Source organism: Plectropomus leopardus, chromosome 2 (assembly GCF_008729295.1).
Source record: "Plectropomus leopardus isolate mb chromosome 2, YSFRI_Pleo_2.0, whole genome shotgun sequence".
Classification (NCBI taxonomy): domain Eukaryota; kingdom Metazoa; phylum Chordata; class Actinopteri; order Perciformes; family Serranidae; genus Plectropomus; species Plectropomus leopardus.
Genome location: NC_056464.1, coordinates 24,483,193 through 24,495,773, shown reverse-complemented (window position 1 = coordinate 24,495,773; position 12,581 = coordinate 24,483,193). Strand labels below are relative to the sequence as shown.

The window sequence follows — 12,581 nt, the reverse complement described above, 5'->3', positions numbered from 1 at the left end:
AAATCACAGCTTATACCAAGTACGTGTAATTCTTTTGCACAAATCCTCTGAATAAATATACTTTTTTTGTCTGTATTTTTTGGTTTGTTTTTATGTAATCGTCATTGAATACAGTAATTTATACTCTTCATATATAATTATGTCACTCATATCTTTCACATGTGCTTTTATTGTTTACTTAATGTTTTGTACAAGGTCATTTTGTTAACAAAAAAAGAGTTTTCATTTAAATATATTTATTGAGCAGGATTAATTGAAGAGTCTTTAAATATAATTATGATTAGTATAGCTATGCAGAAAAAACATTTTCTGCCCCTTTCTGTCTTTTGTAGTAGTAAATATAAAATTACAAGAAAAAAATGAATAGTCTTAAATAAAGACATTCATAAGCCATCATTCTCCACCTTCCCAGAAAAGAAAATAACATATAATTTACATATGTTCATTCACCAAATTGCAGTGTTTAATCTACTTTTTTTTAAATCATTGCAGTCCCTCTTCAAATTATGTCCATGTTTGTACACTAGTATATTAGTTTGTACTGTATTACACTGTTGAACAGAAACTGTAACTATGGAACGTTTGTCATAAACAACAAAAACAAACAAACCAAAATTAAAAAAAAGAAATTCAACACATAACGGAATGCAAATACAGACAAATGCTGTGAATATGTTCACATGTACAGTTAAAATGCATTTTTTAGTATCAATTGCACATGCAAGATACAATAATACTCTGTATTTTTCATTTTTACATCCTGTTAAAAGTGATAAGTATGACCTTAGTGTGTTTATTTTTTAAGTCAGGTTGCCCTTTTGCAAAGCAACATTTCAGTGAAAGCCTCGTCTTGAACTGGTCACCTCATTCTTCGTCACTGCTACTGCTGCTGCTGCTACTGCTGCTGCTGCTGGAGGACTGAGAAGAAACACAGAAAGAATATATGTATTCATATTAATACATTTTGAATTATAGTTTAAAACAAAAACAGCGACTGTTTTATTTAAGATGCATTTCACAAAGGCAAAATAGAGAAAAAATGAGCATTTTGTAGATGTCAAATTGGGCCACAGGACCCTGTGATGGGCATGTTTTTCATATATTCTAACATTTTATAAACCAAACATTACGTGACTATTCAACTGAGTGAGAGTCCACAGAATAATCAACGCTGAAAACAGTCTGTGCTTATAACATTAATTACCACAAATGGTGTTGAGAACAAATTACCTTCCATTAGTACTATTTATAATCAAGTGTTTTGTCTGTGCTCATAACCATCATCATGTTTCATAATGCAGTCTTGTAACTTGCTATTGTTTGTTTTGATGTTCCACGGTAATATAATCCATCTTAATGATAATAATCAATATTCCTCACCAAGTAGAACATAAACCATGTTGATTGTGTCTCCTCAGCTGCACTTTGCACTAGTAGAGTCATGACTGCATTTACAATGTTTGGTGATAGTGTGTGTGTTTGCAGCACTGAATTATTATGAAGTTGAAGGCCTGGGGCTGAGGGGCGTAGGCAGTTTCAAGTTTCATCTTGTTAATCGGTATTGGCATTAATCCCTCACCTACAGGAAAAGCCATTTGAAAAACTCTTTCGTAATGCATCTTTAAACTTAATCTCACCTTCCCGTGTTTGTGCACCTTATGTGCTTTCTTCAACTTCTTCATCTTCTTCATCTTTTTGTGGGCTTTATGTCCGACCAACCCCACTCCCATTCCAGCCAATCCTCCAGCACATGCTCCAGCCATGGGATTTAACCCTCCTGGATAATGACCTTTGTGGTGATCTTTTTTGTGACCTTTGTGGCCTTTATGGCCCTTTGGGGAGTGCGGGTATGGACCTGGGAAAACACCTGCAGGAGGGACTGCTGGATATCCACCTGGAGCCATAGGATAAGCATGAGGTCCTGGAGGTCTGTAAGGCATCGCCCCTGGAGGAGCATTTGGTACCATGGCTGGGTTCATGCCAGCCGGGTAACCCCCAGCTGGGTACCCCCCAGCCGGGTACGCTGGATGTGGAGGTTGGGGGAAGATCCCTGATGGAGGCACAGCAGGATATGCAGGGTTGTAGCCAGGTGGGAAGGCAGGGTTTGGTGGACCCACTGGAGGGGGAGGACCTGATAGATATAAAGGCACGTTTACGCACTTTAGTCCTTAGAACATATTTATTATAAAACAGGTCTATGACAAAATAATTGCTGGTTTTGTATGATTCCCACCTTGATTTGGCCACATGTTTTTTGATCTGACACTTCAGGACTCACAGGAAATCCTGAAGAAACAAAGAGAAAGCAAATGTGAATATTCAAGTAAAACTACATTAAATCTAAAAAGCAACTGTTATTAGGACTATAACTGCACTATATCGTATCATTTAATTTAGTATGTAAACCTATTTGACTAAAGGTTCTTATATTTTCTTTCTCTTTTGTCTTATTTTATCATATAGACAAAATAAAGAATTAATTATTTTGTACAACAAGATTTACAACATCTAAACCGTAGAAAAGCAGCCAATGCTCACTTTAATCAATTAAACAACAAACAATTCTGTACAGAAAATGTGATTACAATCATCCTGTATATATCCAACATGAATTTTATGAAACTACTGCTACTTTGAAAACATAACTTTGCAAGCTAACAATTACTTAAAACTGGAAGAAGTTTAACAAGAGCAAAGCTACCATAGAGAGAAATCAAGATTGTTTTACTAATGCTACTTTAAGCTACTAAAGTTGTTCAAACTACATTGTAAAAAAAAAAAAAAAATCATAAAATTGATGATGTAGCTTACATATGATACGAAATCATATTAAAATATTACACACAAAAAGTCAAAAATGCCTGCTTGTTCACAGGTTACACTTAAATTAAAAATTAAAATACCAAGTTGTTCAGCTTTAGTTTTGTACACAATGTCCATCAATGAGACACCTGCCTTTCATAAACAAGAGTCCAGTTGGGGGTTTGCACCAAGCAGCTAACTGCTAAAATAGCATGCTACTCTTAACAGTGGTTAATAAATTGCAATAATCAATACTTATGACTAACTGAGATCAAGGGCAGTTCCAAGGGGTTACAGTAGAGTAGCAATTGTGAAATAAAAATAATAAATAATTCCATTTCTTTTTGTGACCAAAATGTGCTTGTAGTTTCAGTGGTTAACTACGCAAAAAAAGGCAAATGTTATTTAAAGACATGAATCCCTATGAAAATATTAATATAGTTGAACTACCAGAAAGCTACTGCAAAATGCAGTTAAATTGGGAGTTTAATTACATGTAGATCACTACTCCCAAACATTGGTCATAACTTCTGTACTGTGTTGAGTTTTACATTTGCTCTAAATTGGGATTTCATTGCTTGAAATTATAAACATATGCAGTCAGTTGTCAGTTGATTGGCTATACTTAAAACTAATACAGCCCTATACAACAGTCATGCAATGAAGCTACTCTTGCGAAAATTTTGCTTACTTATTTGTTTTAAGCTTTATTACAACTACCTCAGTGACAGTGACTTCTCTTAAAACACTTCTTAAAACCCATTTAATAGACTTGCTTTTATGTGATGTCGTCTACTTTATCTACTTTAATTCATCTATTTTTTGTTTGTCTTTTAATTTATTCTTTTTCTCAATCGTGTTTAATACTATTATTAATGAGTACTATTATTTCTGTGTTTACTGCTAATATTCTATGAACTGTATTTACTCTTAATGGTATGGGTTGTTGTTATTTTTGTTTTGCAATTGTTTCTCCTTTTTAATTCTACTTTAAATTTTGCCTTCCCTTAGCTCTGCATTATCATTTGGCTCGTATGTTGCCACTGCAATTAATCCTTCTAGCCTCTGCTTTGCCTTTTTTTGTCAAAGCACTCGGTCAACTCCGTTTTAAAGGTGTTATATAAATAAAGTTATTATTATTAGCATTATTATTGATTAAACAAAATAATTCCATAACAAAAACACCTATTTCGTAACTTTCAGACACCTTTCATTACATAAATGCACCTATCGCAGTTAGTACATGACGTGCCATAAATCGTAGCCTGGTGCCTCAACAAGGAGCAGTACTTTCCCAACACTTTCTCCATTTAACTCCACATTACAGGTATGATATGACAGAAACCACAAACAATAGGTCCAAATCATCTAATTGTTGTAGTTTCTAGCTATTTTGTCCCCCACACACCACTTGTACTCGCTGTTTGCCAATGTCACAGTCTTACCGTAGAAACTTGCCTCTAGTCCGATTAAGTTTATCAGGAATTTTGAGCTTCCTGTTTTTCTTCCGCATTGAGCTGCAAAAAAAAAAAAAAAGCATCAGGAAGCCACGCCCGTTGTTGACTACGCACGTTATTTACGTAATGGCAAAAGTCCAGCAAGCTTTGGATAAAAAGATGATCTACGTGTTTCTACAGTACAAAAGATGATGATAATGAAAATGATGATGTTCCCTCCAAACTATTTTGAGTAGTATGGAAAAGGGAGTAGCCAGGTGAGAGTTCACCCATGACACACACACACACACACACCTGACATGAAATCAGTGACTCACAGTTCATTGTGACACAATTCCATTTTGTCATGCGTCAACAGTTATACAAATGGCCAGACATACAGTGCTTTCTGCATCTTTAATAAATTGAATCTTTCTGAAAACGACACTAACAAATTTTTTTTTTTTTAAAAATCCACCTGTATGATCAAACCAATCAATGTACATTAATCTTTATTTATATAGGACATTTATTATTTTTGTTTATAAATATCAAAAGATTTTTTTTTTTACAGAAGACATTCTAACATGTCCATGCTATTAAAAGCACAGAAAGAAAGAGAGGAATGGAAACTGTCCAGTCAAGATGAAGAAGAAAACATACTATAACAAGGGGCTAAGTGTACAATTCAAAAGGTTAAAAATGATGATATAATATATAATGTACATATACATACATACAAGATATATTATACTGAAAAGCTAAACAGTAGTAGTGTTTAGCTTGGAATTTCCAAACTTCTATTCAATACCCTAAAAAATATCAATATTCGATATAATTTTCAATACGAGGAAAAAACTGACATTGAGGGTTAAAAATATATATATATATATATATATATATATATATATATACACATGTGCACACACACACATCACATATACATACATATATTACAAGACTGTAACATGACAGTGATGACTTTTCTTTTCTTGGTTAGTATCAGAAAACAGCAGAATGACTGTAGAAAACATTAACAATAAAAGAGAGTGAGGAAGCACAGCTGGTAACAGTGTATCAATACTGCAGAAAATTTGTATCTAAACCGTTTCCGATATTCCACATCAATATGTATCCATAAATCAGTATTTTTGACAAGAGTGTGTCACAGTATTGACAGAAAAATAAATGTGGAAATGCTTTGTATGTAGATTACAACAAATCAACCAAAAGGGTCAAAAAGTCATGGAGAGACACAAGACTGCAGAGAAACTAATCTGTCCAAAACACACCGAGCAGTCAGTCGGGCATCTGGGTCACAGTCCCAACAGTCTGTCAGGAGCTCCTGCAGCACAGAGCCCTGAAAGTTGAGAAAATGTATCAATACAGGGACACATTTAATTCACAAAAAACAATATTTTCATGAGTTATCCAGTACATTTATCCTTATTTCTACCGAGCCAATACAAAAAACAATATGTTCTGGGAAGAAGCACCTGTGTACCTGTGGTAGCAGTTTCCAGTGTTTAGGTATGGAGGGTCTCTTTTCCATGTGACACACGTGCTGGATCAGGCTGTCCAGTGTGACATCGCCTCCCAACTCAGATTCATAAGGCAGCAGATGCTGTGGAGCAATACCGCCTGCAGATGGAGACAAATGCATTCATTTTGACATCCATGCAGCACCTCAGCACTCTGTACAGTATGTAGGTAAAGCATATCCAGATTATGACAATCTCACAGCAGTGACTGATGATGTTTAGTAGGTTGTATTTATAAATATGACATGTGGCGTTTTTAAGATGAAAAATCCATCATATTAAATATCTCTTTTTCTAAAGTACTATGCGCCTCATTCACCAAAAAATATCCTTGAGATTTTTTTGTGAGAATGGTCTTGAAAAAAGTAAAGGTGTAGGAAACAAGGTTCCCTGCACATCATCCAGCAGCATGAGGTCAAATCAGGTGCTTCTCAGCTTGAGGACAGAGACTTTCCAAAGGAGAAGAAAAGGGCTGGAGCACACTGATCACTTTACAGCCTTTATTGTGCAAACAGACTAAAGTTTCAATACCACTGTGTCTTCATCAAAAGGAAACATGTAATCTAACGATGATGCATACCCTTGTCCTCATGACATGAAAACATGTGCCAGTTGATCCTAAATCAGCATAGGTAAACACTGTCATTCCTCATAACAGGGTAATGAGAAACAAACTCAGAAAAGTCAGATTGCCAAAAAAGCAACTCTAAGCCCTAGACTCCAAACGTTAAAAACTTTAATCGTTCTGAAGTGAAGGTACTTCTGCAGGTACTGAACAAATCCCAAATAGGAAAACATTGAAAAATGTCAGAATCTTTATGAAAACTGCATAACTGGGTTTTAAGAGGAAATTTCTTCTTAAGAACAATTGGTGAATGACGCCAAATAAATGACGAACAAATTTCAGAATGGTTCAATCTAAATGAAGAATTTCTGTGGATTACAGCAGCAGTTTTAAAGAAGGAGGAAATTGAACACCCATCTGTTTTACTAATGGCTTTTCATGATTGTCTGACTTTACCTTCAAATAAATCAGAGCAGCACATCCAGATTTCCCACAGCAGCAGCCCCAAAGCATAGATGTCCGCCTGCATGAGACACCAGCTGCTGCTCAGGTTTACTGAGCCTTCCAGGATCTCAGGGGACATGTAACGCAGCGTGCCCAACTGAGCATGACCCTGCAGATGGAGAGTAGCGTGAACTGGTTGTTTCTATGCATCTGATGTTGTCTCTCTGAATTATTTTAGCCATTCACTTCATGATTACGCTGTAATATGAATTAAACAGTAAGTTATGGCTCCACCTGAATCTCACCTCCATGTTTATTGCGTGGCTCCGCCAGCAGCGATGTCCTGAACAGGAACGCAGGATGGTTGAGCATCCAAAATCACACAGGACGCAGGTACCATCTGCTCTCACGAGCACGTTGGAGCTGCTCAAGTCTCTGTGGGCCACAGGGGGTTTATGCACATCTACAAGAAACGACAATAATGAGAAGATTCTGACTTGTTAAAAACAAGAAATACTCACACTTCATTCATTAAGCATATCAGCTTCCCAGTGGCTGGAAATGAATCCCTATAATATATGAACTGTTTTTATGCAGCTGTATGCTTTTTGAACATCAGATATCACTTGAATAATACTCATCTTACTGTATTTAATTCTGATAGATAAATGCAGTTTAATCAAACTCTAAATAATTATGTCTGATATCTTATCCGCAATTTGCACACAGACCCACATGATAGTACATGCATGAATTTCAACATTGGTAAAGTACAACGAGGACATGCACACACACATTTATTCACAGTGATACTCTGGCTGCTACCGTGTCTCTGAACGTCAGAGTGGAGATAGGAAAGTCCCTGCGATAAAGACTGGCACAGCTTCAGTGACATCGTCCAGTTGGTGGTGTGTTTACACAGATAGGAGTGGAGAGAACCCTGAAATAAAAGGACGCCAGCTGTTATTGTCCAAGATTGTAAACATTAAAAATATATCATGCAGGATTTTCCTAAAAAAATGTAGACTCCTACAGAAATAATTCCTCACATTCATCGCTTATGGCCCACTCTCAGTGTGTGGTGGTGTATTTTTCTTTTATGTATTTGGGACGTTTATGTGGAGGACCCACTGCATTCAGGTGAGATCATAGTTTTATAAAAAAGGTAGCAACCAAGTGCTGCAAGCAGTTGCTTATTTCCACATTGAGCCGAAATAGAGCAACATTATTATTATTCATTTGGAGTCTTCATTTTGTCCACCTGTTGGATAAATGTCTAATATTCCCCTTTTTTAATGCGTACCAAATTCTTAGTCAAATACGTGGCTTTATAGCTGTGAAATGCTCCTCTATGTTCACAGAGTAGAGTCTCTAACTGCGTTAGGGAATAAGTAGTCACATGTAACAGCATTACATGATTTAATTACAAAAAAAAAAGTAAATCTCCCCTGTTAGAGTCACTGAGAAAAAAAATCTGTAATGAAATTACATAGAGTTTCTGATCAAAATGTTGGTGATTCGAGGGAATTAAATCCAAATATCCAAAGATATTCTTTTTGGTGAAAAGCTTCTTGCAGAAATGCTTTCTTTTAGTATATTTCCGGACAGCAGGTCAGCAAAGCTGTTGGGACAAATGTGAATGCAACAGCAAAATGTGCGACTTTCACTCTGTTTTCACATCGTCAAGTGTTTGTTATTATAGAACTATTGATCATAGCTGCTTTAAGTATTCATTGGTGGTTAAATGTAACATTTATCACAATTCAGTTGCTTTTAAGCATCAGATATTTTAACGGCTGGTAGCCACTCACATGTTCTGCAAAGTGCAGCACAATGAGCCAACTGCCTCCAACCGGTGTCCTGCCAGTGCCCAGGAAGTGGACAATCCCAGCATGCTTCATTAGTGGGAGCTCATAGACCTCCTTCTCTACAGTAAATGGATGTTTCCAACCTTCAGGGAAAACTTTCACAGCTACCATGGATCCCTGATATTTCCCCTGCCAAACAGTTGCAAAATGACCATGGCCCACAATCTGAAAAAAAAGGTTTATACAGGTAAAATATGGGTAGAACAACATAACTGTATTATTGATCAATATTTTGCACACAGCTGATTGTACAGTGAAAATCCATGTGATAGCTGAGCTCACCTGCTGCAGCTCAATGTCAGAAACGTCAATCTCAGAGGTTTTCATTGTTTGGCAGGAGCAGAGTGGTGAGACGCTGTAATCATCAAGGAGAGGTGGATTCTCCTCTAAAATAATGAAAGTAGACGGGTCTGATAATGAATACACACTCGTTGAAGGTAATCTGGCAACAAAGTCACTATCGATTTTAAACTAGCTCGACTGAAAAGCCACAGAAAAGACAGAAATCTGATTGAAGAATAACAAAGGACAGAGGCAAAAGGGAGTGTTGCAGCAGAGATAAACACAAGGTCAGTCTGGCAGAGAGAATGAAAAAGATACAAGGTCAAACCAAGACATCATGAGACCTGAATCTGAGTTTAGAAAATGCGGAAATACAGGTGACGAAAAGTTTTCTCTAATCCTTTGTGAAACAGAGAGGTTATTAGGGCAACAGCTATACAGCCTGTCTGATCTGAGTCCACTTCTAAACCAGTGAAAGTGAAATATGAACTCCATTTTTCCCAGGATGAACGAAAATGTGGGAGCACTCTTGGATGAAGTTTGTTATCTACATCTGAGGAATCAGAACAATAAACCTCTGTGTGCATGCTTAGTCAACACCTGCAACAATCAGTTAACTCACTGTGAAGGCATTTGATTTATTTTTGTTTAACTCCCACTTTCTGCTAAAATACTTCCCTTATATTGTGTCATTGGTCACTATGACAGGAAGTGCTGCAGTAATGCATACTCCAATCAGGACAGTCAAATTAATTTAATTAAAAAGTTAAACTCATATTCACGCGAAAACAATTACTGTAATTTTAGTATTTCTATCTTGATGTTAAAAAAAAACAAGAAGGATCTTACTTGTGTTTTTAAATAGGTTTCTCCTTTTGACAGCAACAATGGTGAGGCACAGCAAAACTCCAGTCAGAGTTATTATAGCCGCTTTCATGATCTTACCTAAGAGGGAAACAAATAGTGTACATTAATTTTATTTGTAAATAATAAATAACTCTCCTTGTAAATCATTCAGGTGTATTTATTACTTCATATACTTCCTAATTACTTGAACTTAGCATATGAAAAACTAGAATCACCTTGTCATAGCGTGCTTCCATCAACCAGTCAAGTTGTGGTTTACATCAATGTCTGTCCAGACTCATAAAATATGTATATTATTTTTACCGGGGATGCACAATATTGGATTTTTTTGCCATATCCAGCACACCAATATAAAAACAACAAATTTGGCCGATAACTGATATTGACATGTGCACCCCCCCCCCCCCCCCCATCTAAATTTTACTGATTGTTAAGTCTCTTCTGTAGTAGAGTTAACATTATATTATGCATACTCTTGTTTTGATGACCCACCAGCAGATGGAGACACAAAATACAATGGTTTTCAATGTATATCATATTCATTAATTTTATATACATATATTATATATATATATATATATATATATATATATATATATATATATATATATATACACATACATACATACATAATGATCTTACCTAAGAGGGAAACAAATAGTGTACGTTAATTTTATTTGTAAATAATAAATAACTCTCCTTGTAAATCATTCAGGTGTATTTATTACTTCATATACTTCCTAATTACTTGAACTTAGCATATGAAAAAACTAGAATCACCTTGTCATAGCATGCTTCCATCAACCAGTCAAGTTGTGGTTTACATCAATGTCTGTCCAGACTCATAAAATATGTATATTATTTACCGGGGATGCACAATATTGGATTTTTTTGCCATATCCAGCACACCAATATAAAAACAACAAATTTGGCCGATAACTGATATTGACATGTGCATTGTTTGAGCTGTCATCATCCCTAATATCCACATCTTATTTTATCACTATGTTGGTTGCAATTGACACTCAGTAAGTAGGTAGCAATCTTAGTATCATCATACCTACAGAATGAGAGCAGGTGGGTCGAGGCTCTTCTGACTCTGGGGTCCATGTGATGTTGCTGTTGCAGAGGTCCGTGTGGCACACACATTTAATGAGTCGACTGTTGTGTGTTCTCGCCTCGCAGGTTGCATCTGGGCAAGACTTCTCAGCCATATCACAGGCTACAACAGAAAAATAGGTAACACAATGGACAGTTTACAAAAAATCAATTACACTTGAGTAGATCAAAATCTGAACTACAAACGTGTGTGACTCATATAATGGTACAAGAACAGAATTAAGACCATACAGACAAGTCCAGAGATACTGGTTTTACTACGGTTTCTTACCAAGAAGGTCAACCTCTGGCTGACCATTGACAATCAGAAAATAACCCACGCAGCATTTGGCATGTTCACAGAGCTGCACTGACCCGCTCACATTGCCAGCTGTTGTGTATTTTTTGTTCTGAGGAGTCACCTGAAATGCACATTGTCTCTTCTGAGGAAAAGTCTGACTTGAGATGCAAGTAAAGATGCATTCTGGGAAGAAGAAAGACAAAAAAACTGCTGTAAATGTAGTTTAATTGGACAAAAATGACTTGCCTCAAGTGTTTCCCTGCTACTTGTTGAAGCAGGTGATATGATCCACTAAAGACACACTCTCTCCAGAAACATTTCATTGGTGCTGTGGTTATAGGGCTCACACTGGTCGCAATCAGCATTAATTATAGGAAAAAATAATATTCAAAGGGGGAAGACATGTTCATAACCACATCTCTCCTTCATGATTTAAATCTGGTTTGTACAGGGGTTGGCACCAGGGGCGTTTCTAGGATTTGAGGACGTTATCTTGATGCTTTTTGATGCACACTAGTGACATATTTATTAATCAACAAAAACAATTTGATGTACTATCAGAGTTTAAAATAAGATAAATGGAGTAATTCACAAGTTTAGTGTATATAAAGTAATTAAAATTATCTCCATCTTTAGAAGCTGCAACATTAAAGTGATAAACACAGTAATGCATCAATGATCATAATCCAATAATTTAATAAATATTATTCTGAAATAGACCATTCTGCATAATGAGTACTTTTGCTTTTGATATTACGCTTCCTGCTGTTACTTGTGTCACCCACCCACCCACACACAATACTATTTTGACAGGTTGTTATGTTATGTTGTTATGTCGCACATTCACACAATTTATGATTTTTGTTGAGATTTACAATCTTACATTTACAATTATGTTTTCAGCTAAACTCAAACTAACCAAAAGATGGAGAAAAAAAAAGTTCACTCACCTACAGTCAAAATCAGCCACCACTGTTGCAGGGTCATGGTCACTGAGCCAGGACCGGCCAAGCAGGGAGGGTTTATCAGTCCTGGGAATGTGAGAGAAGTTTCCCACGTTTCCCAGCATCACTCCCACTGACACACACCTGCATGTGCAACATATACAGGACGTTTATCAACATACTCTTCTCCCACTGTTGAGGAATATCATCTGCACTCAAGTGCGCTGTTCTGACTCAGTGCTTTAGGGCTCCAAATGAACCTAAAGAAGCGGATTCAAACAACCTCACTGGGAGTTCAGTCATAACATCAAGTAACATTTTCGACCTCATTTTATTCTAGCCTCTAAAAAATAAATTGAAGCCCAGTATCGCCATGAAAAGAACAGAATATCTTATGTATTAAAAAGAAAATAAAAAAATACTCAGTCAAAAT

General features: G+C 36.3%; 2 protein-coding genes across 2 annotated transcripts; both read right to left on the bottom strand.

Moving 5' to 3' along the window:
• Positions 1 to 151: 151 nt before the first annotated feature.
• Positions 152 to 4,406, bottom strand: prr13 (proline rich 13). Its single transcript, XM_042505956.1, has 4 exons — positions 4,248 to 4,406; positions 2,234 to 2,286; positions 1,638 to 2,131; positions 152 to 918 (listed from the first exon to the last, which is right to left on the bottom strand). The coding sequence occupies exons 2-4, from the start codon at positions 2,247 to 2,249 to the stop codon at positions 865 to 867; spliced, it is 564 nt and encodes a 187-aa protein (XP_042361890.1). The 5' UTR covers positions 2,250 to 2,286; positions 4,248 to 4,406; the 3' UTR covers positions 152 to 864.
• Positions 4,407 to 5,481: 1,075 nt separating this feature from the next.
• On the bottom strand, positions 5,482 to 12,193 carry LOC121959441 (anti-Muellerian hormone type-2 receptor-like). Its single transcript, XM_042508715.1, has 11 exons — positions 12,155 to 12,193; positions 11,196 to 11,387; positions 10,866 to 11,027; positions 9,788 to 9,883; positions 8,939 to 9,042; positions 8,600 to 8,821; positions 7,614 to 7,728; positions 7,094 to 7,251; positions 6,801 to 6,957; positions 5,743 to 5,879; positions 5,482 to 5,598 (listed from the first exon to the last, which is right to left on the bottom strand). The coding sequence occupies exons 1-11, from the start codon at positions 12,189 to 12,191 to the stop codon at positions 5,482 to 5,484; spliced, it is 1,497 nt and encodes a 498-aa protein (XP_042364649.1). The 5' UTR covers positions 12,192 to 12,193.
• Positions 12,194 to 12,581: the final 388 nt, after the last annotated feature.

Excerpts from the sequence above, each read along its gene's own strand:
- prr13 (XM_042505956.1), bottom strand. Across the intron at positions 919-1,637 it reads AGGTGCACAAACACGGGAAG|TCCTCCAGCAGCAGCAGCAG; the intron begins GTGAGATTAAGT and ends GTTTCTTCTCAG.
- LOC121959441 (XM_042508715.1), bottom strand. The coding sequence starts at position 12,191 with ATGACCCTGCAACAGTGGTGGCTGATTTTGACTGTAG. Across the intron at positions 7,252-7,613 it reads CTCTGACGTTCAGAGACACG|ATGTGCATAAACCCCCTGTG; the intron begins GTAGCAGCCAGA and ends CGTTTCTTGTAG. Across the intron at positions 5,880-6,800 it reads CTGCTCTGATTTATTTGAAG|GCGGTATTGCTCCACAGCAT; the intron begins GTAAAGTCAGAC and ends CTCCATCTGCAG.